Source organism: Gorilla gorilla, chromosome 11 (assembly GCF_029281585.2).
Source record: "Gorilla gorilla gorilla isolate KB3781 chromosome 11, NHGRI_mGorGor1-v2.1_pri, whole genome shotgun sequence".
Lineage (NCBI taxonomy): Eukaryota > Metazoa > Chordata > Mammalia > Primates > Hominidae > Gorilla > Gorilla gorilla.
This window is the reverse complement of record NC_073235.2, coordinates 77,569,098-77,591,514: the sequence shown is the minus strand read 5'-3', so window position 1 is coordinate 77,591,514 and position 22,417 is coordinate 77,569,098. Positions and strand designations below refer to the sequence as shown.

At 35.4% G+C, this 22,417-nt stretch overlaps 1 protein-coding gene across 7 annotated transcripts in view; it reads left to right on the top strand.

Annotated features, from left to right (window-relative positions):
- Positions 1-22,417, top strand: part of ATF2 (activating transcription factor 2) — a 97,020-nt gene that overhangs the window by 43,868 nt on the left and 30,735 nt on the right. For 6 of the 7 annotated variants that reach the window (XR_008677378.2, XM_063695006.1, XM_031008774.2 and 3 more), the window contains 6 exons: positions 3,628-3,724; positions 6,777-6,895; positions 7,028-7,156; positions 10,274-10,452; positions 11,029-11,143; positions 13,483-13,569. Coding sequence is in view for 6 of the 7 variants with exons in the window: in XM_063695006.1 (XP_063551076.1) it covers positions 3,628-3,724; positions 6,777-6,895; positions 7,028-7,156; positions 10,274-10,452; positions 11,029-11,143; positions 13,483-13,569 (726 nt within the window). In the remaining variant the exon portion in view is untranslated. The remainder of the gene's footprint in view (positions 1-3,627; positions 3,725-6,776; positions 6,896-7,027; positions 7,157-10,273; positions 10,453-11,028; positions 11,144-13,482; positions 13,570-22,417) is intronic. The other variant, XM_063695007.1, reaches the window with a different exon arrangement.

The following is a 22,417-nucleotide window of genomic DNA, read 5'->3' as shown; positions in this document are numbered from 1 at the left end:
CACTGTCTTTTTAAGTTTCTTGTTATTTTTTGTCACCAGTAAGCAATGACATTATTCTGAATTTGAGTTTCAGCTTTAACACAATGGTCTTAGTTAAATTTAAGGTTTCAAATAGATTTTTACAATTTAAAATCTATTTTGGTGATAATACAACTTCAGAGAGAGACCTATAGAAATGATTACAAAGAGTTTTTAATACTAGACTCGTGCTATTAAATCTTTTCTTGTATGCCTCAGTTACTCTTAGGTTTTCCACATGCCTGTTAATTTCACTTGTTTTAAAGTGATGCTCCTTGGAATTTAGTAAAAGAGACACTGAGATAATTTGGTGAAAGATTCATTTATCTTTGTTAGTCTTCCATATACTTGGTAGTACCTTTGCTTTTGGTGCCCCTGTCATTGAAAAGTGTTTCTTTGGTAGAATGTTTACACATTATAAGCTGTTTTATAAAGGAGATAAAGATTCATTTTATATTTAGTCTAAAGTGACAATGGAGATGTATGTGTGGGAGTGTGTGCGTGTGTGTGCGTGAGAGAGACAGTGAATATATCAGTGTAACTTCCTGCTGTTGTTCAATAGTCCTTAAACTAGTGAAAAAAGTAGTGAAATGAGCTATTGGCCCAATGGCTTGAAAACTTATTTGTGTCTATCTACTATGTTTAAAAGGAATAATAATATATCATGGATATGAGTGTATGTATTAACTATAGAATGACTGATTTTTTAGGAAGTTAATTCTGCTGAGAGTGGTCAAGCCTTAGTAACACAGATTTCCCAGATATCAGAACTTAAATTATTATAGAAGCAACTGATCTACCTTCTTCCCATCTGACAGGTTACCCTTTCTTTTTAACCTTTTAAGAGAGATTGCTACCTGCTAGGCACCTATCAAAAAAAAAATTTTTTTTTTTCACTTTTTCCATTGTTTATTGAGCTATATACTCAAGGTCTTAGTCTTGTTTAACAAAATACTTGTGTTTCTTTGTATATCTACAGCATTTTCTTTGGGGTTGTGCTTTGAAATGCCTGGAAGAATACCGTTCATGAATTCAGTATGTTGGTGTTGCTAGTAATATAGATATTTTTACAAAACTTGTTTTTGGAATAAACTTTAATTTGACTGGGAAGACATTTCATATAGATTCTGTAAAAAAATTTTAGCTTGCAGCTACTTTATAAATAAATAAAGAATGCATTTCTTTCATATTAAACTTCTGGTGACTGCCTTTTCACAAGATTGCCTTTTCACACTGTCTTAAGTTTCTTGTTAAAAATAATAAATTTTCTCAGATAACCAAGGTCAAATTCATCTGTATCAAGTGCCAGTGTATTTTGTCTTTTGCAGTGTTTTTGTATTTTGAGTGTATTTTGTCCTTTGCAGTGTTGCTGTCCCTGTATTAATACTGTTACAGGATCAGTAATCCCTTTGTAAATTGCATTTAGGGAAATTTGATCTGTGGATCTTATATAAGAGTTTATAAATACATATTCTTTGCATTCTCCCTTTTAATATTCATATTATCCTAAATATTTGTTAGGTTGCTTCTGGCCACTTCTTTACACTTAGGATTGAACTTGGTGCCATTTTGTATGTTTTTGTACGAACACAATGTTATTTATTCTACATGCAGTTCTTTGATTTGAATATTTGGGGTCAAACTAATCCAAGCAAAGAAAATTGATAGAATAAAATTCCTAGGCGACAACATTCCAACTTCTAATCTATTAATTTGTTGACTTTGCAGTTTTAAAATCTGGGACCTGCACCAAAATGCATTCATTCACAAATGTTTAATGATTGCCTTCAGTGGAAAAGCCACATTATGAGGTTCTTTGAAACATAAACTAAATCTTACTTTCAGATGCTTTTAGTGTAGGATGTAAGACACATATATTTAAAACAGCAGTACAAAGAAAAAGCATACAATATTAATGTCAGTATGCTCTGCAGATATGTTCATTTTCTGAGAACTTTGTTATTCACCAATCTGTCAAAAGTACCACTGTTTCTTATTTCCCCAAGTAATAGGAAGACAGTACCTGGGTGGGGAAAAGTTTGATTGTAGTCCTACTGCCTATAGTTGCTGCCCAGTAAATGTCTGAAGAGTGAATGAATATGTCAAGTAGTGGAAGTGTTGTTGCATCTGAACACTCTCCTTCAGTGGTAATACAGGCAGGTTCTGAAGAGAGGTTATAAAATAATAGTTTTCTGTTGGTATGTGAAGTAATCCAAAGACTAAGTGATAAAATGTAGCAAGATTAAATTGAAGTTGAATTCATCTTAATGAACGATGGTTTAGGGTCTTTTTTAGCCCCCTCAGATTGATCTTTAAGATTCATCTATTTTATTGTAATGAATTCATTCTTTCAATTAGCATTTATTGAGTACTTACTATATGCTAAGTTTGGGGGACCACGGTAGGAGCTCAGCCTACTTAAAAGGACAGACATATGAAAATATGATAGGTGCTATAACCAAGGCATTGTGCCGCACATATGAGATGATTTTCACCTCTACAGGCAGACGGATAGTGGACTGGGCCAAAGATGTTAAAATGTTAAAAATGTTTCATTCTTTTACATTGTGTTTAAGGTAACCCTAAAGCTACTATTATTAGTTGCATGAAAGGATGTAGTGAATTGGTTAGGGGAAGGAGACCACAAGAAATGGAATTCATTTTGATGGTTTGGGCAAACCAAGTTCAAGTATATATATATTTTAACATCCTCACTTGTAAGGTTATAAAGAGTGAATTGAGATCTGTTAACTTAGCATTTTAAAATTATTGCTCTGAAATAACAGCTCCCTGTTTTCAGTTATAAATGTTGCTTAATGAGCATCTTCAAAAATGTTGATGTTCAGACATCGGAGATAATGCATTTATTATGTTGTAATCATAAATGTTATCTTTGGCATGCAAAACTTATCCAAGTTAGAGGTAGGAAAAAATATGATGGATAACTTTAAAAATAAAATGTTCTAAAAACAACTTTGCTCCATTTTTATGTAAGAACTCTCATGAAAAAATTATTTTGGCTACTTTAAATTTTTTTATTTTAAAATGAGCTTTTGTTATTGTATTGGTTGCTATTTCTTTGCTGGATTAAAACAAAGGCATTCTTTTTTATGTGGTAACATAAAAATCAGATTTATTTCTAAATTTTGTCCAGGCGTAATACTTTTATAAGAAAATTCTCTTTTAAAAAGTGGTAAGTAACCTTAAGTCTAGGTAAATATTAATACTACAGTACTTTCTTGAAAAGTCATTGTACCATGGAGTATAGTTTCTACTATGATAAGACAAATTAATGGTGGTCTATTTTTAGTATCCATAAGAAATTTATATAAAGTTTCTTTGCCTCCAATTTTATTTTTAAATGCTCTCAAATGAGTTATGTGACCTAGCAATATATCAGTATTGCTTATTCTTGAGTAATGGGTTTCTCTGTGATTGTTTGCAATCTAGTGTGCTATCTACTAACAATAACGGATTCTTTTATAGTTTAAAAACTGCTATTTCACTGTTAATGGTGGTTTTACATGTTGTGGAAATTAATTTCCTAATCATTTTACTTATTTGATCAAATTGAAAATCTTAACTATATTTTAAAACTTTTTGCCACAGCGTTTTACCAACGAGGATCATTTGGCTGTCCATAAACATAAACATGAGATGACACTGAAATTTGGTCCAGCACGTAATGACAGTGTCATTGTGGCTGGTTAGTATATGCTTTTATTAATAGCTTGTATACATATTTCACCTGGAATGTGCACAATTTTTGTGTATTCTCTGTAAATAATATAGTCTGGTGATATTCCAATGACTTCATTATAGTAAATGTTGGCAACATGTATTTTACCCATTACATTTTCATGTTTCCTTCTGACCATTCATTTCACTTTTTTGTGGGGTTTTCAAATTTATATTCCAATGTCGATTTTGTGGAAGTTCATTAGAACTCTGGGAACATTCATACCATCTACAAATTTTACATTTAACTAATAATTGAACTAACATGGTATTTAGTCAGCATTTCTTTTAGCTATCTTGTACAACTGACTTACAAGGCTGTGTGAAGATAGAAAATGATCAAGCTTCTCCCATTGGAGAAAGAACAGTGAGCAGACTTGTTCATTAGAGTTGTTTATATTTCTTTTCAGACTAAACATTTGTATTAGTAAAATATTCTCAGTAAGGAGGCTCTAAATTCAGTCAATGCAGTTTTTGTGTGTTGACACTATGAACGTACAGTATCACCTAAGCAGATGATTATTTTTCACTGTATGTGAAAAGAAAAACCCAGTTCATACATTGGTTGATTGTCATTCCATGCTGTATTAGCTGCCTTTTTTTGGTATTTAAATATATACACACACACATCTATGTGTATATACATATATGTCATGTATAATTTTGCTACTTTTTGGTATATTTTATAAGTATTATGATAAAACCTATATAAATTTCAGATCCTTTGTGTCATCACAGATTTACATATCATAAATATTCAGATTAACTCCAGATTTTTCTTTTCTCTTGTAAAGCTTGTTATATATCATATAAGTCTGGAATTACACCCAAATACTGTAATACTTTTAAATTATTAATCAGTATAGAGACCAAATTGTTCTATGCAGTGTTTTGGATAGATAATAAAGCAAATATTCGGTGGTTTTCCCTCTACTTTCAGTATTGAAATTTTTGTAATGAAGAAATTGAAGGGAACAATTTATCGAAAACAATATACGTAGGAAAAATGTAGGGGAACTTCCAACATATCCTAAGTTCCATAAGTAACTTAGAGATATGTTACTTATACAGAAGAGTGAGATAATCCTTTTTTTTTTTTTTTTTTGGAGTATTTTACATTAGACATTAAGAGCTAGAACCAAAGGAACCAAACAAGCAAAATAGTAACAACCTGGAAAGTTCACTCCCCTAGGCATGAAGCTCTTTGTTTCTCTGAAACTTTCTGCCTTAGCACAATCTCTGTCTGTGTGTAACTCTTTAACTCAAATATGTTTTGAAATTGGTTTCTAGAAATTACTTTCCTGTTTGATCACATTTAATGCAGTAGAAAAATAGAGCACATTCAAACACAGTACTTGACCTTTTTTTTCACTAACATGTTGAGATGAATAGGTTAACATTACTATGCAAATAAAATGCATGATGTGTGTGGTATATTTTTGGTGATCAGTAGCCATATGCAATGTGCATGTTAAATGATTGTGCCTATGTTGACTTTTCTCAAGTCTGATGGTTCCAGTAATCATTGATAAAAGTGACTTATGCTTATGTATTTTATTTTTTTTAAGATTTTCCCCTCCCTTTAATGTAAGTTAAGAGCCTTCTGATGAACTTAGATAGACAAACCCTTTGGGTGTGAAGAGAAGAGTCACATTTAGATTTGACCTACTAATTTAGTCGTGATGGACTTAAGCTAATACATGTACTTTACTTACTGTAATGTGATTTTTGAGATCTTTTGGGAGGTGGGAATTAGGGGATAGGCTAGAAACTAGTAAAATTATGATATAATAGAGTCCTTTTAGTAATTCTGATATTACTAACAGTGCCTGAGACAGGCCTGCATTATGTCTAGTTTTGTATTAGAAGTGGGTCATTTTAGTGTGAAATATATTTGTACATAGTAAAAATACTAGTTCTCTAGGTATACGTGTGGGGGGCAAAGGTAAAATAGGAAGTAATGCCCTCTGTGGGGACATAATGGTTAACAAATATGTAAATTTTAATCTTACAAAAGGAATTAGGAGTATTTTCTCTTAAACCAAGAGTCTTCCTTAGTAGAGTACTTTTACTTCACTTAGGTTAGATCCCTGCTATAGCCTGTAAAATTGGTGCTCTAAAATATATTAAATGTGAATAGAATTTGAATGTGCTACCAACTCTAATCAATATGAATAGACACCCTTGAAAATAGTAACACTAAATAGGCAGAATTTATAAGTTTCTTGCTTTTCATTCAGTGTAAATCTTACCTGGCATTTTTTGTAGCCTATACATGGACACTGAGTACATATGTTAATGTACATAGTAGGAGTACATATTCGAGTAAAGTTGAAATGTTTCATGTTGTAAGAAAATAGAGTAGACTCTTTCTTTACTCCCTAGGAATTAAGCTAGAACATTCTGGAGGCATGTGACTCACACATATTCCTTGTACCTAGCTTGTAAAATGCATTAAATTAGTTTCAGTAGATAGTGGCAAAAAGAGGGTTTGTTGTTTTAGGGCTGTTTTAACTTTTTTTTTCTTTCTTACAATATTTTTATCTACCTATTAAAGATTGTTTTATCTTAGTTTGCTTTCATAATAGAGTATGAACAGCTAGTGGAAGAACCAAGTTAAAGCAGATATACATGCTCTTATCCTAGTTTTCCCCAAATTTCATTTATTTAAATAATTGTAGTTTTTAATAATGTAAATTTAAAAAATTCTTTATACTGTGTTAGATAATAATAGTTTATCTCTTGAGTAGAGGATGTTTATGCCATTCTACTCAGAAAGAAGCAGTGGACTAAGGAGCAAAAAGGACTTCTTTCCTACTTTCGTAGTTCTTAAAGTTGGAGGAAATATGAAGTACAACAAAAATTTAACCAAATTTTGTTTGCTTTAAAGGAAGAGGTCTTTCCAAAGAGAGAATTAACAACTGACTGAACCAGTCCTGCTAATTTGTTAACTTAGTAGCTGTATTTTAGAGTCTTAACATATTTAAATATGCATGATTACTTCTTGACATTTATTTCAGATCAGACCCCAACACCAACAAGATTCTTGAAAAACTGTGAAGAAGTGGGTTTGTTTAATGAGTTGGCGAGTCCATTTGAGAATGAATTCAAGAAAGCTTCAGAAGATGACATTAAAAAAGTATGTTGTAACCATGAAATTTAAAAAGAGTACTTCTGACAGAAAAGTAATCATAGTTTATACTTCCTGCTTTTTAAACTTAGACACACTGTTTTTGAACTTATAACCTTTTCCTTACTATTTGAATTATAGATGCCTCTAGATTTATCCCCTCTTGCAACACCTATCATAAGAAGCAAAATTGAGGAGCCTTCTGTTGTAGAAACAACTCACCAGGATAGTCCTTTACCTCACCCAGAGTCTACTACCAGTGATGAGAAGGTTAGAAATTTTTAGAAATACAAAGTAAGGGGGAGGAACAGTACCCAAATAAAGTTTACTATTTAATCTCCATAAAATGTTAATGTATTAAATTCAGTGTCAGCTTGCAATAGTTTTATATGTGAAAGCCTGTCAATACTCAGATATTTCAGGGTAAGAAGACTGCAGCTTTTATTGTACATAGAAAAATTATAGGGGAGAACAGTCATGTTAGATAAAACTTATTTTTAAAAGATATATAAATTTATAAATTTAACTTAATTTTTCTGTGTTTTGCTATTTTATATTTAGCTACTTTTATACAGTAACACCTTAATTAAGAATCTATTCAAAAAATTATTTGAACAGTGGTTTTTTAGACTTTTACAGGATTAAGGGACTAGTTACTCATTCTCAGCAGTGGATCTTTGTTAGCGGCAATTAGGACGATGATGATACTAGCTTGAATATCCAGATAATCTGGGACCACCTGGGCTACAGTTGTGTGTTGAGTAACATTATTATGGGAACTTCTTGATCACTCTTTTGTTCACAAGCACATAGAATAAGCACATATTTATTTGGGAGTACCATGCAGGACACAGCGAAGAGGCAATGGGACACATAAAGAGGCAGTGGCAATATTCTTTTTTAGATTGTTATTCTAAAACCATACTTATTCATGGACTTCTGTCATGGCAGAGGAGCTAGAAATAAGGAAATACAGAAAAAATAACTTTTTGGCTAAGAATAAATGTTTTGTTTTCTGTTTTTTTTTTTCTTCATTTTCTTTTTCTCATTTTAAAAGTACATTCTCATTCTTCTTCTCTAAGAATACAGAAACATGAAAAGAAAACCAAAATCACCTATTAGCACATAATTGAATAAGAATTACTATCTTGAAACGTTTTTTTCTAGATATATACATTTATAGGTACAAATACATAAGTGAATAGTTAAATAGAAGGATAGATGGATATAAAGATCCTAGCTTTATTTTATATTGTGCTTTAGACCCTCAGTATTGATGAATATTTTCCCATGTCATTAGAGAGTTCCCCAAATCATACTTTTTAATGATTGTACTTTATTTTATTATATGATATGTATTATGTTATCCTGTTCTTTTTGGACATAAAGGTTGTTTCCACATTATTACAGTTATTGGAAATGCTTTTTAAATCTCTGATACAAATCTTTTTTCCTAGAGAGCATTTCATTCTTTTCACACTTAACAGTTTTTAATTGTTCGTGGCTGCTTTAGCATCTTTTAGGAGTATTCGTTCTTTCTGCATTCCCCAATCATTAGGCCCTCCTTGAGCAAGGTATACCATATGAAATTGATTTAAAAAAAAAAAAATCTGGACCTCTTCTTCTTTCTTGATTTTCTTCCTAGGTGATCTCATCCAGGCCCATAACTTTAATAAACATCTACATACTGATGACTCCCAAATTTCTATGGGCATAGGTATCTCACCAGATTGCCAGATTTATATCCAACTCCATCCTGACATTACCTTTTCTATGTCTAATAGACATCTTAAACTTAATAGGTCAAAATCAGAGTCCTTGATTCTTCCCCCGGTTTTCCCCATCTCAGTAAATTTTCTCCATCCATTTAGTTGTTCTAGCTGAGAATTTAGGGGTCATCCTTAATTTCTTCTTTTCTTTTACACTGAAACTAACAGCATATTTTATCAGACCTGAATCTCATCCTCTATGTCTGTGTTCAGTGACACCACTTAAGCCCAAACCATCATCATCTTTTGTTTGGATTATTAACAGTTACCTTCTAACTTGTCTTCCTGCTTCTACCTCCAATCCATTTTCTGTAAGATGACTTTTAATACATTAAATATGTCACCTGCTTAAAATCTGTCAATGGTCTACCATTGTATTTAAAATAATTCACACTCCTTGGCATAAGCCCTCTTTGATCTGGGCCTGTCTACGCATCTATCCTCACCTCATGCCTCTCCATTGTGTTCATCAAATATTCAAAGCTTTTACCTACCTCAGGACATGACATATGGTATTGCTTCCTTCTCCCTACAATGAAATGCTATCCTCCTCATCCTTTTATCATCAGTTCAAATGCTGTTTTTGCAAAGAAGCTCACCTATTCTTACTATGCTGTCTAAATTAACTGACTCTTCCTTACCTTCAGCTAATCTTTCATCCTTTGTTACATTGCACGTATTATTCTGTAACACTTAACATTTACTACAATCTGAAATTTTCTTCCTTGTTTTACTTGTTTATTGTCTCTTCCTTGAGAGCTAGTCCTTGGGAGCATAAGTTCTCAACTTACTGAATAAGTGAAGTTACAATACTACTACTTTATCCTTCTTCCTATGTAGCTTAATAAGATTTTGATAATAAGTGGCAGCATACAGGCCAATTCATAAAACACCATAGACCCAATTTTTACACTGACTATTTAAGGAATTCTGGGTAAAATCTTTTAAAACTTTTTGTTCTATAATTTGTAAAACCAGAGGAAATACCATCTTTAAGGTCTTGGCTGACAAATTCTGTTTTCCTGACTTGAAAGAGTTCACTCCGGTAATTATTTATTTTACATTCAAGATATCAGTATTACGTGGCCTTTTGATGTGAAGAAATTATTGATATAGAAGAGGTAGCTAACTGGAATTAACAATTATTTGTATTGCTCTAAAAGTTCTTATTTCTCTTTCTTAATTGTATCAGCCATAACACAGTCTCACTGGACCTGTTTCCTCTTCATACAGTATAATGAGGGAGGGGGACTAAACAGTCCCTTCTGGATTTTAAGTTCTGTGATTCTCTGAGAATGGATTATATTTTTATTTTTTATTAAAATTCTCTTGGTATCATAGCCAAGTTGCCCGGTCTAACTTATTTCTGGATTGATAGGAGAACAAGTTGTACTGGGAAAAAAAAAAAAAACAGTCTTTTTTAAAATTAAAATATTAATTGAACATTGCATTTGAATCTTTACAGCTCTTCTAAAATGTTCTAATTAATTTTAGATATTAATTTGCTTTTAGCAGTTATTATTCTGTAGATGCTTTTAGAAGTGTGTTACATTCTGTTCACTAAGGTACATGATTTGTATTTTTAAATGCCACCCTTTTTTATCTCATTGTTAAATAGGAAGTACCATTGGCACAAACTGCACAGCCCACATCAGCTATTGTTCGTCCAGCATCACTACAGGTTCCCAATGTGCTTCTTACAAGTTCTGACTCAAGTGTAATTATTCAGCAGGCAGTACCTTCACCAACCTCAAGTACTGTAATCACCCAGGCACCATCCTCTAACAGGCCAATTGTGTAAGTGATTCAGGCCAATCATTGAACATATACATGAATTAAGTTTGTTTTGTAATGATTTTTCCTAAGACATTTGATTATTCAAACTAAGATCTTAGTTTTGTATGTGCGTGCATGCTTCGAATTTTGGAAAAAGTACTTGCGTAGTCTTCTTTAAATATTAACTAACAGAGTGGGAGATAAATACAACTAAAAACAAATATAGAATGTGAATTTAAGATAGTCTTATTTTCATGCTATTTCACACAAAATATAAAATTACTGCATCACCAGATTCCATTTCTTTCAGTTCTTACTGGTAGCTCCCAAGAGCTCTCTGATGACAGTTTTTCTCATTTTACAGATTGGAGATTGTCCTAAGTAAATCCATAACTTTTCTCTTCTTTTCAATACTGCTACACAGGTTATGCATTTAAGATGCAATTAAAAATAATTAAATTTTGCTATTTGCTTTGCTGTGGTTAGAAAATGTATTTTTAAATTATATGATTATAGGAGTAAAAATACTATTGTATTTTTAAGAGACAGTTGGTATGAATCTCTTTTTTAAAATTTCTCTTCTTTTGTTTTTCTTAGCCCTGTACCAGGCCCATTTCCTCTTCTGTTACATCTTCCTAATGGACAAACCATGCCTGTTGCTATTCCTGCATCAATTACAAGTTCTAATGTGCATGTTCCAGCTGCAGTCCCAGTAAGAAAGTTAGACTATTTAAATCTCTATCGCAAAACTGATCTTTGTAGTCAGAAAATAAAGTTGGCTGCTTGACTGGCTTATGAAATTGAATTTAACATAATATTGATTAGCAGTTGATAGTATTTATTTGTTATCATTGTAATAGCATATGCCATTCAAGGTATAGCTATTTTTTCTCTTCTCCCCAAAACCTTAATTTTTTTTTTATACTGAGATCTTCTTATTCAACCCATATCAATTTGACTGGACTTGTAGCATTCAAATATTAACACAGATTTCAAATTTTAGAAAGATATTTGTATAGAATACTTGTCAGGTAACTCTGTGGTACTTCTATTAGTATGGAAATTGTTTATAAAGACACACTGAATTTTTGTGGTCAAGTAGGGTTTGTAGAATCTTTGATAGCCCAGCATGTTAAAATGTAAATGTTCTAGAAAAATAATCTTTCACTTTTCCTGTGAAAAGACCCTGCAAAAAAGTTTTTTGAGGGGTATGTTAAATATATAAATTTTGAAAGACACAGACAAAATAGTTAACTATCTACTTATGATATTTAATAGTTTGGCCAGGCATGGCGACTCATGCCTGTTGTAATCCCAGCATATTGGGCGGCTGAGGTAGGAGGATTGTGTGAGCCCAGGCGTTTGAGACTGCAGTGAGCTATGGATCCTGCCTGGATGACAGGGCAAGACCCCAAGTCAAAAAAAAAAAAAGTAATAGTTTAATGAACATTTAAAAACACATTGTTTGGAATAATGTGTGTTAGAAAATTGCTTTTTTCTTACTTACATTACATAAAACAGTTTTATTCAAACAAACTCTTCAGTTATGTCTTTGACATTCAAATTTTCATCCTGAGAACCACTTTCTGAGACATCTAGCACAGTTTCCAGAACACGTTATTTTCTTTTTCATCTAAATCATTTACGATATATTACTTTTTGAATCTCTCTATTATTCTCTCCCTGGAAATCTTACACCAAGCATTAGGTACTTATTTATGTAATAAAAAGATAGTTTTTTCTTTTACCTTCTAAGATGCTTGTTACTGATCAGTACAGTGTAATCATTTACAGTGTAGCTTTTAAAAATTATTTTTAGGCCAAGTGCAGTGGCTCATGCCTGTAATCCCAGCACTTTGGGAGACCAGGGTGGGTGGCTTGCCTAAGTCCAGGAGTTCAAGACCAGGCTGGGCAACATGGCAAAACCCCATCTCTACAAAAAATAAACACAAATTAGCCAGTTGTGATGGAAGCACCTGTAGTCTCAGCTACTCATAAGGCTGAGGTGGGAGTATCACTTGAGCCTGGAGGTTGAGACTGTAGTTAGCCGAGATTGCACCACTGCATTCCAGGCTGGGCAACAAAGTAAGACCCTGTCTCAAAAATAATAAAAAATAAAACTTATTTTTAAAAGCTTACTTATAGTAACATTCCAACACTTTCGGTGAGATTACCCCCAAGAATATTACTAGGATTAATGTTTGATATTTATATCTTTTTTTAATTAACTAATTCTTCCAGGTGATCTTTCGAACTATCCAAAATTAGCATTGATTGACGTAATTTCAAGATAATGTGCCTTCTTTAAAAAGAACTTTGTTGTTCAAAATGCATTATTTGAGAGACTTTGTGAGGACTCAGATATAAGGTATCTGCTTCCTCTTTACTGAGAATATTTTTTTGAGGAGGGAAACATTCTTGCCTTGTTTTTGAGATTCTGATTATCCTGTTACATGTACCTAGTGATGAAAGCAACCGGAAATGAAAGAAAAGATATGCTTTATTTATACAGTAACTGTGTTCACTCAGTGTTAGGTTTAAGAAAAAAAAGGAAAAAACCAAAATGGTAAAATCTGTTACAGATTATTTCAGAAATTATTACAGTGTGTTATTTGTTATTATGCGGTATGTATAAGAAAATTGATTATATATATTTTTAGAAAAGCAAAATTCATTGTTGAAATTATTTTTTATGCCTAAGTGTCACAAGTTTTGACATTCTTCCTTTCATATTCAAAATGGAAGTTTGACAGATCTTTGAGAATTTTTGCATTAATCACTTTGAATATTATGAATTTCTAACAGGGACCATTAAGAAAGAAATTGTAGAAACTGAAAATTAGGAAAGCACATGTCTCAGAAATTGACAACTTTTGAAGGATAAGTCAGGATATAAGACCAAATAAGGATTTGGTATAGAGATAAAATCAGCTGGTGATAAATTTACAGTGTTCTGATTCTTAAAGTCTCAAATTATTACAACAGCAGTAAAGTACAAATCTCATTTTGAGTATATTCTCTAGCAATTATTTTTCCTTATCTCATGCATAGCTCGTTCGACCAGTCACCATGGTGCCTAGTGTTCCAGGAATCCCAGGTCCTTCCTCTCCCCAACCAGTACAGTCAGAAGCAAAAATGGTAAGCCAGATTTTATTTGTTCTGTACATTGCTTGAGGCTGTTTTGAATTAATGTTTTCACTAAAGCCTGCTTCAAATGCACAATTTAGATCACATTTTTATAAAGTTACGGACCGTTTTATACTATAGATAAACCACAAAATTTGAAAAAAGAAATCTTCCTTTAGCATAGTGAGTAGTTAGTGATACTTTAAAATTAGTGGCAGATTAGAAGTTCTGTTTCTTGTCACTTGTTGTTTGTCTGGCTTTTTCTTGTGGCTTTTTCTCCTCCTACTGGAAGATAGGAGTATTACATCTGAAACTAGATGTGATCATCTGAAGGCAGTGCTGCTAATAATGATGAGTGGTTTTAACAGTATTAAAAAGAATTCTGAAATAGTGTACAAGTTAGCAAACATGATAAAACCATTTTTTTCTGTTGTGCTGTTTGGATGCTATTAAATTAATGTTTAGATGTGTATTTTAATTTTAATTTTAATCCTAACTCCACTATTCACTACCTTTAATTAAGCAACTGTAACTTTCCTGAGATTGCATTTCCTCATCTGTAAAATAAAAGGATTAAGCTTTGGTTTCTGGGGTACTTCTTAACCCTAAATCCTGTAAACGTTCTAATTTTCTTAGTAGAAGATCTGACGATTCTATTTTTAAAGAAAATCAGGGCCGGGCGCAGTGGCTCACACCTGTAATCCCAAGCACTTTGGGAGGCTGAGGTGGGCAGATCACCTAAGGTCAGGAGTTCGAGAGCAACCTGGCCAACATGGTGAAACCCCATCTCTACTAAAAATACAAAAATTAGCCGAGCGTGGTGGCGCATGCCTGTAATCCTAGCTACTCGGGTGGCTGAGGCACAAGAATTTGCTTGAACCCGGGAGGCCGAGGTTGCAGTGAGCCAGCATCGCACTATTGCACTCCAGCCTGGGCGACAGAGTGAAACTCCGTCTCAAAAATAAAATAAAATAAAAATCAGTGTAATTCTCCTTGCTGTGTTGTAATACAATAATGTCAGTTAATTAATAACATCGATTAGTTGGGTAGATGTTAACGTTCTATATCGTAATAGGGCTAACAACAGCAATTAATGTATCCTTAGGAAATCAATAGATTAGTAGTTATTAGACACCTTCTATTTGCTTCAGTTATTTGCTAGGCACTATACTAAATACAAATTTTTACATGCTAAAACATATTGCAGAGCTGAATTTATTTATTTATTTAATTAATTAATTAATTAATTAATTTTTTGAGACGGAGTCTCGCTCTCTCACCCAGGCTGGAGTACAGTGGCACAATCTCAGCTCACTGCAACCTCTGCCTCCTGGGTTCAAGCAATTCTCCTGCCTCAGCCTCCTGAGTAGCTGGGATTACAGGTGTGCACCACCATGCCTGGCTAATTTTTGTATTTTTAGTAGAGACGGGTTTTCACCATGTTGGTCAGACTGGTCTCGAACTCCTGACCTCGTGATCCCCCCTCCCCAGCCTCCCAAAGTGTTGGGATTACAGGCGTGAGCCACCGCACCCGGCCTGAAAAATTTTTACTGCTATTCTCCATTAGTGCAGACAATCAGTCAGAAATTTGCACAGGACACCCTGTTTTAGCAATAAAACTTACATATTATCTGAATGAACAGCAGTTGGTTGAAGAGTATAAAAATTAGGTGGTTATTGATTGTTAGAGAAGACCCTAAAAACCCAAGGAGGAAATTTTTCACATCGTAGTATGTTCAGGTCAGAGCTTTGGAAATACTAAGATGAATCTTCTTCACTTGATAGCAGAAGTGCTTCACCAGGGGCATTTTTTGCACTTCCTATTTTAGTATACTGATTGATGAAAAATTCAATTTAATTTACCATGCAGTGGGAACTGAATAGAGCAGATATAGATATTAAAAGGAGATCCTGTTATTGTGTGCTGCATCTAAAAGTATTTTTACATATTCATTGGACTTTTTTCTATAAATTAATTCAAAAGGAACAAATCCAGTTTTAAGAAATACCTTTATTTACAAGAGTAGGCCATATTTTTAGAAACTGTTAAACTTTACACTTAACCTGAATAACTGTTTCTTTTAGGTCATCAGGAAATTAAATTAAAAAGAATAAAAGTTTCTCTCTTTCCGATCAGTCCACTCCATCTATTCTGATGTTTGTAACCATAGATTAGTTATAGAATTTCATATAAATAGCCACTTTATACTCTTATGTCCAGCTCAGCATGTCTCAGATTTATCCATGTTGTTGAGTGATCACAGTTTGCTTCTTTTTATTGCTGAGTGGTATTCCATTGTCCACAATGGAATAGATGGAGTGGACTGATCGGAAAGAGAGAAACTTTTATTCTTTTTAATTTAATTTCCTGATGACCTAAAAGAAACAGTTATTCAGGTTAAGTGTAAAGTTTAACAGTTTCTAAAAATATGGCCTACTCTTGTAAGTAAAGGTATTTCTTAAAACTGGATTTGTTCCTTTTGAATTAATTTATAGAAAAAAGTCCAATGAATATGTAAGAATACTTTTAGATGCAGCATACAATAACAGGATCTCCTTTTAATATCTATATCTGCTCTATTCAGTTCCCACTGCATGGTAAATTAAATTGAATTTTTCATCAATCAGTATACTAATTGTCCACAATTTCTTTGTCCATTCTTGTGCTCATGGACACTTTAATGGTTTCTAGTGTTTAGCTATTGTGAATAAAGCTACCATACACATTCTTTTTTTTTTTTTTTTTAATTGATCGATCTTGGGTGTTTCTCGCAGAGGGGGATTTGGCAGGGTCATAGGACAATAGTGGAGGGAAGGTCAGCACATAAACAAGTGAACAAAGGTCTCTGGTTTTCCTATGCAGAGGACCCTGCGGCCTTCCGCACTGTTTGTGTCCCTGGGTACTTGAGACTAGGGAGTGGTGATGACTCTTAACGAGCATGCTGCCTTCAAGCATCTGTTTAACAAAGCACATCTTGCACCGCCCTTAATCCATTTAACCCTGAGTGGACACAGCACAAGTTTCAGAGAGCACATGATTGGGGGTAAGGTCATAGATCAACAGCATCCCAAGGCAGAAGAATTTTTCTTAGTACGGGACAAAGTGAAGTCTCCCATGTCTACTTCTTTCTACACAGATACAGCAACAATCTGATTTCTCTATCTTTTCCCCACCTTTCCCCCTTTTCTATTCCGCAAAACCGCCATCGTCATCATGGCCCGTTCTCAATGAGCTGTTGGGTACACCTCCCAGACGGGGTGATGGCCAGGCAAAGGGGCTCCTCACTTCCCAGAAGGGGCGGCCAGGCAGAGGCGCCCCCCACCTCCCAGATGGGTCGGCTGGCCGGGCGGAGGCGCCCCCCCACTTCACTCCCGGAAGGGGCGGCTGGCCGGGCGGGGGCTGACCCCCCACCTCCCTCCCGGACGGGGCGGCTGGCCGGGCAGGGGTTGACCCCCCACCTCCCTCCCGGACGCGGTGGCTGCCGGACAGAGACGCTCCTGGCTTCCCAGACGGGGCGGCTGCCAGGCGGAGGGGCTCCTCACTTCTTAGACCGGGCGGCTGCCGGGCGGAGGGGCTCCTCACTTCTCAGATGGGGCGGCTGCCTGGCGGAGGGGCTCCTCACTTCTCAGATGGGGCGGCTGCTGGGCGGAGGGGCTCCTCACATCCCGAACGGGGTCGCGGCCGGGCAGAGGCGCTCCCCACATCTCAGACGATGGGCGGCCGGGCAGAGACACTCCTCACTTCCTAGATGGGATGGCGGCTGGGAAGAGGCGCTCCTCACTTCCCAGACTGGGCAGCCGGGCAGAGGGGCTCCTCACATCCCAGACGATGGGCGGCCAGGCAGAGACGCTCCTCACTTCCCAGACGGGGTGGCCGCCGAGCAGAGGCTGCAATCTCGGCACTTTGGGAGGCCAAGGCAGGCGGCTGGGAGGTGGAGGTTGTAGCCAGCCGAGATCGCGCCACTGCACTCCAGCCTGGGCACCATTGAGCACTGAGTGAACGAGACTCCGTCTGCAATCCCGGCACCTCAGGGGGCCGAGGCTGGCAGATCACTCGCGGTTAGGAGCTGGAGACCAGCCCGGCCAACACAGCGAAACCCCGTCTCCACCAAAAAAAATACGAAAACCAGTCAGGCGTGGCGGCGCGCGCCTGCAATCGCAGGCACTCGGCAGGCTGAGGCAGGAGAATCAGGCAGGGAGGTTGCAGTGAGCAGAGATGGCGGCAGCACAGTCCAGCTTTGGCTCGGCATCATAGGGAGACTGTGGAAAGAGAGGGAGAGGGAGCCACAAAACGCAATTGTCTGTCTCATACACATTCTTATATAACTCTTTTCATGGCCATATATTTTCATTTTATTGACTAAACAGCTAAAAGTAGAATCGCCGAGTCAGAGGGTAGGTATACATTTAACTTTATAAGAAATTGCTAAACCTTTACCCAAAGGTTTACATTCCTACCAGCAGTGTATGGGAATTCCATTTGTTCCCACATTCTTGTCAACATTTGGTTCTCCCTGTCTTTTTAATCATAGACATTCTAGAGCTGTTTAGCAGTGTCTCGTAGTTTTAATTTCCATTTCCTTTTTGGCCAGGCATTAGTTGTGAGGTCTTTTGCCCATTTAAAAAATTGTGTTGTTTTTCTTTTATTGATTGATTGATTGAGACGGGGTTTGGCTCTGTTACTCAGGCTGGAGTGTTGTGGCACGATCTTGGCTCACTGCAGCCTGGATCTCCCAGCCTCAAGTGATCCTCCTGCCTTAGCCCCTCAAGTAGCTGGGACTACTTGTATTTTTTTGTAAAGATTGCTCTGCCAGGCTGGTCTTGAACTCCTGAGCTCAGGCAATCCACCCTCCTCGGCCTCCCAAAGTACTGGGATTACGGGCATGAGAGTCACCGCACCCGGCCAATTGTTTTTATTATTGCATAATTATTTTTATTTATTTATTTTTGAGACAGAGTCTTGCTCTGTCGCCCAGGCTGGAGTGCAGTGGCACAATCTCAGTTCACTGCAACCTCTGCCTCCAGGGTTCACGCAGTTTTCCTGCCTCAGCCTCCCGAGTAGCTGGGATTACAGGCTTCCGCCACCACATGCAGCTAATTTTTGTATTTTTAGTAGAGATGGGGTTTCACCATGTTGGCCAGGCTGGTCTCGAACTCCTGACCTTAAGTGATCTGCCTACCCCAGCTTCCCAAAGTGTTGGGATTACAGGCGTGAGTCACTGCACCTGACTGTAATTCTTTTTTTGTTGTTGTTGTTTTTGGACAGTCTTTCTCTTTGTCACTCAGGCTGGAGTGCAGTGGTGAGATCTTGGCTCGCTGCAGCCTCCCCTTCCCAGGTTCAAGCGATTCTCCTGCCTCAGCCTCCTAGTAGCTGGAATTACAGTCACCTGCCACCACACCCAGCTAATTTTTGTATTTTTAGAGATGGGTTTCACCATGTTGGCCAGGCTGGTCTCAAACTCCTGACCTAAGGTGATCCACCTGCCTCGGCTTCCCAAAGTGCTGCGATTACAGGCGTGAGCTACTGCACTCAGCCTGGAATCCTTTATTTACACTGGATATAAGGTTTTTGTTAGAGAGAGAGGTACGTATATTTCTACTGTCTATTTTCTGTTAGTGTGTAGCTTGCCTTTATTTTTCTTAATGGTATGTTTATACTCCCATTGACTTACTTTTGTCTTTAATATTTGTTTTCTCCTACTTAATTAAGCTTAATTTGCTTATCTTTTTTGGGTTTCTTAAAGTAGAAGCTTAGATTATCTATTTAAATCTTTTTTCTAATATAGACATTTAAAGCTATAAAATTTCGTCTGTGCACAAATTTTGATATGCTATACTTTTATTGTCATTACTTTTTAAATTTCTCCTGTGATTTCTTTGACCTGTGAGTTATTTAGAAGTGCACTGTATAATTTCCAAATATTTCAAGGCTTTTCTATTTATCTTTTTCATATTGATTTATATTTTAATTACATTGTGGTTTGGGAACTTACCATCTTTGGTATATTTGATTTTCCTTTATTTCCATTTTCTAATAGATCATAGCTATTTATTTCAGCTCATTTGTGAAACAATAGATATTGCTGTGCTGGTACAGTAACCTGAACTGGTAACTTAAAATGTCAGTGTACTGGATAAGGGAATTCTGGTTACTTGAATTTTTTTGTTGCATAGAAATTATTTCACACTTCAATATTCTTTATATATTAACAACATAATTTAACAACTATTTCTATCAATTGTTACATGGCAGACATTTCTTGGGTTCTAAGAAATTCAATAGACATGATCTTAAATTTTGAGATTTTTCTTGCAAATGTGTTCAGTGACCATCAGGAGAGTCAAAAAAGAATGTTCTTCTAAGAAGACCATTATGGTTTTCTTTTCCAGCATGTGTAGCAATTAGGATTGTATTTTATCAATGAGCTATTTTGTTTTGGGTTTTGATTTCATATTTTTTTGGGGGGGGGCAGATTTTAATGCCCTTGATGGTGACTTGTACACATAATGATTATTCAGGGACTACTTTTAAAAAATAATATAAGATTTATTAAGATTACAAGTTTAAAAACCTAGTGCTTTCCTAAGTTCTCAAGGCCATTTACATGTACAGTTATGTAATGATTGCTTTTAAAGAGCTTAAAATATAATCTTAAACACGCTAAGCTATATACATGTAAAGCTATGTACTCAATAATTCTCTCAATTGTCTGACTTTCTTAAGTACTTTAATAATTCTTAAATTTAACTAAACTTAGTGATACATAGTTTTCTTAAATATTCATTAATTATTTAGAAGCTTACTTAAGATTATCTCAGCACTTACAACTAAAATCACAGGCCCATTATCTCAGCACTTACAACTAAAATCACAGGCCCAAGTCAATCTCTTAAACATTTTCACTTAAAGTCCAAGGGTAATGTGTTATTCCACTTGGCAAGTTAGATTAGACACTTGTAGAACGTAAAATACCAAATAGGTATAGTTTATTTGAAATTTAAGTTTGAAATTAAAATGTGAGTGGTATTGGTTTACTTTTTTAAGCTTCAGTGGGCTTAAGAAGACTCACCATATAAACAATTCTGTCATCCCAACTGAAGAACATTGAAGATGGGTTCGTATCCCAGTGCACAGAGCTTTCTTAATGACCAGATAAATGGTCACAGAACTTGATTCTTTCATGCCTTAAAGATAGAACTCCAAGTCCACGTTCTCCAAATAAGTGGTTCCCAGCCCACATTCCCTAGATTCATGTTACACATTAAGTGATTTTTCTGACTCTTCACCTGTTTGCGCACCGCCCCCCCCCCCACCCCGCCACCACCTTAAAACTTGTAATTTCTTCTTATACTGCTTTTGTTGGATTTTACTTTGTTGTTTTCAGATCTTTGAAAGTATTTTAAACATCATCCTTTTGGGGTTCTGCATCTCTCTCAAGAATTTATTAGACCTTTATGATCACAATCTGTTAATAACATGCTGTATATTGTAGCAGTAGTGATTCTGCTAAAATGACCTGTGGTTAAAAATAATGGGATTGGAACATGGAAGAATGAGTAGCACACTACAGCTAAAGAGAAATTTACTTTGTATGCTAACATAGGATATTTTTGTAATTCTCTGATGTTCAGATGTTCAGTGCCTTTCCAGGAAGATATTATGTATGCATTGTGTTTGTGTGTGCTGTGAATACTGAAATAAGATCTTTCTTTTCTGCTAAAAAAAAAAAAAGTCTTCAGAGTAAGCTTGTATTTTTTAATTTTTAAGAACTTTAAGCCTTTGGAAAAGTAAGAATGTGTTAAATGTCGATAGGGACCGAAAAATGAAAGACTATTTAGTACTTTTTAATACAACAGAAAAATTCCCAGGATATAATTTTCTACAGAATTAGACTAGTTGTCACTAAATTTCGGTTTCAGGGTTTTGTTTGTCATTAAGCCCGTAAATCATATTACTCTTCTAATAAAACAATTTTCTTTTGTAATATTTGTAATAAAAAAGCAGCTCTTCTGAATAAGAAAATGTTAATCACCTGGGAATTTTAAGATTTAGTAAAGTATTTAAATAGTATCCTCCAGAATCTTTTTTTTTTTTTTTTTAAGATGTGTGACAAACTGAGAAATATCTTTGCACACAGTGGGTAGCCAGTAGGTTTTCTGCAGGGGGTTTCTACTGAGAGCTGACAGAGGGCATCTTGGCAAATGTTCAGAAACCTACATTAACTTGGTTGGGCCCTGCATGGAACCTCATGTTCAGCAGAATTCTTCTGACCTGCCTCTGCATGCCGAGCTAATCAGCAAATACCTAATGAGCCCACTGCAAAGAAACAGACCCTCTCTCAACCTACTTGATTTTCATATGTTCTCTGGGGGTGGGGAGACAAGATTTCATGAGGACTGATGATGCTGCAAAGACCACAATAATGATAATTAACTTGCTGAATTTAGAAGATTATGCTGTTAATTAGTTGCAAAATAAAGATAAGTAATAGAGCAGCAGATGGTAGGATAACACCCAGGAGAAGGAGGGTTATTACTCTGATGAGCTTTTGTGGCACATATGAAATATGGATCTGACTTTTTCATAAATTGTTTCTAGAGAACATTATCTTTTTTCTTTGAACTGTGATGGAGTACTTTGTTCCTACTACTAAGTTCTGACAGATGTGATAAAATTTATTTTCAAGGGTGCAACATAGAACTTGAATGACAATTATTTCTAGGAGATCACCTCTTAAAGCGAATGTGTCAGATTGGTCAGCACAAGAAATTAATCATCCTTTAATTAATTGAAACAATCTATATCTCTCTAAGAAAAAAAGTTTTCAGTATAGTAGTTGAACTTTATATCACTGAAAAT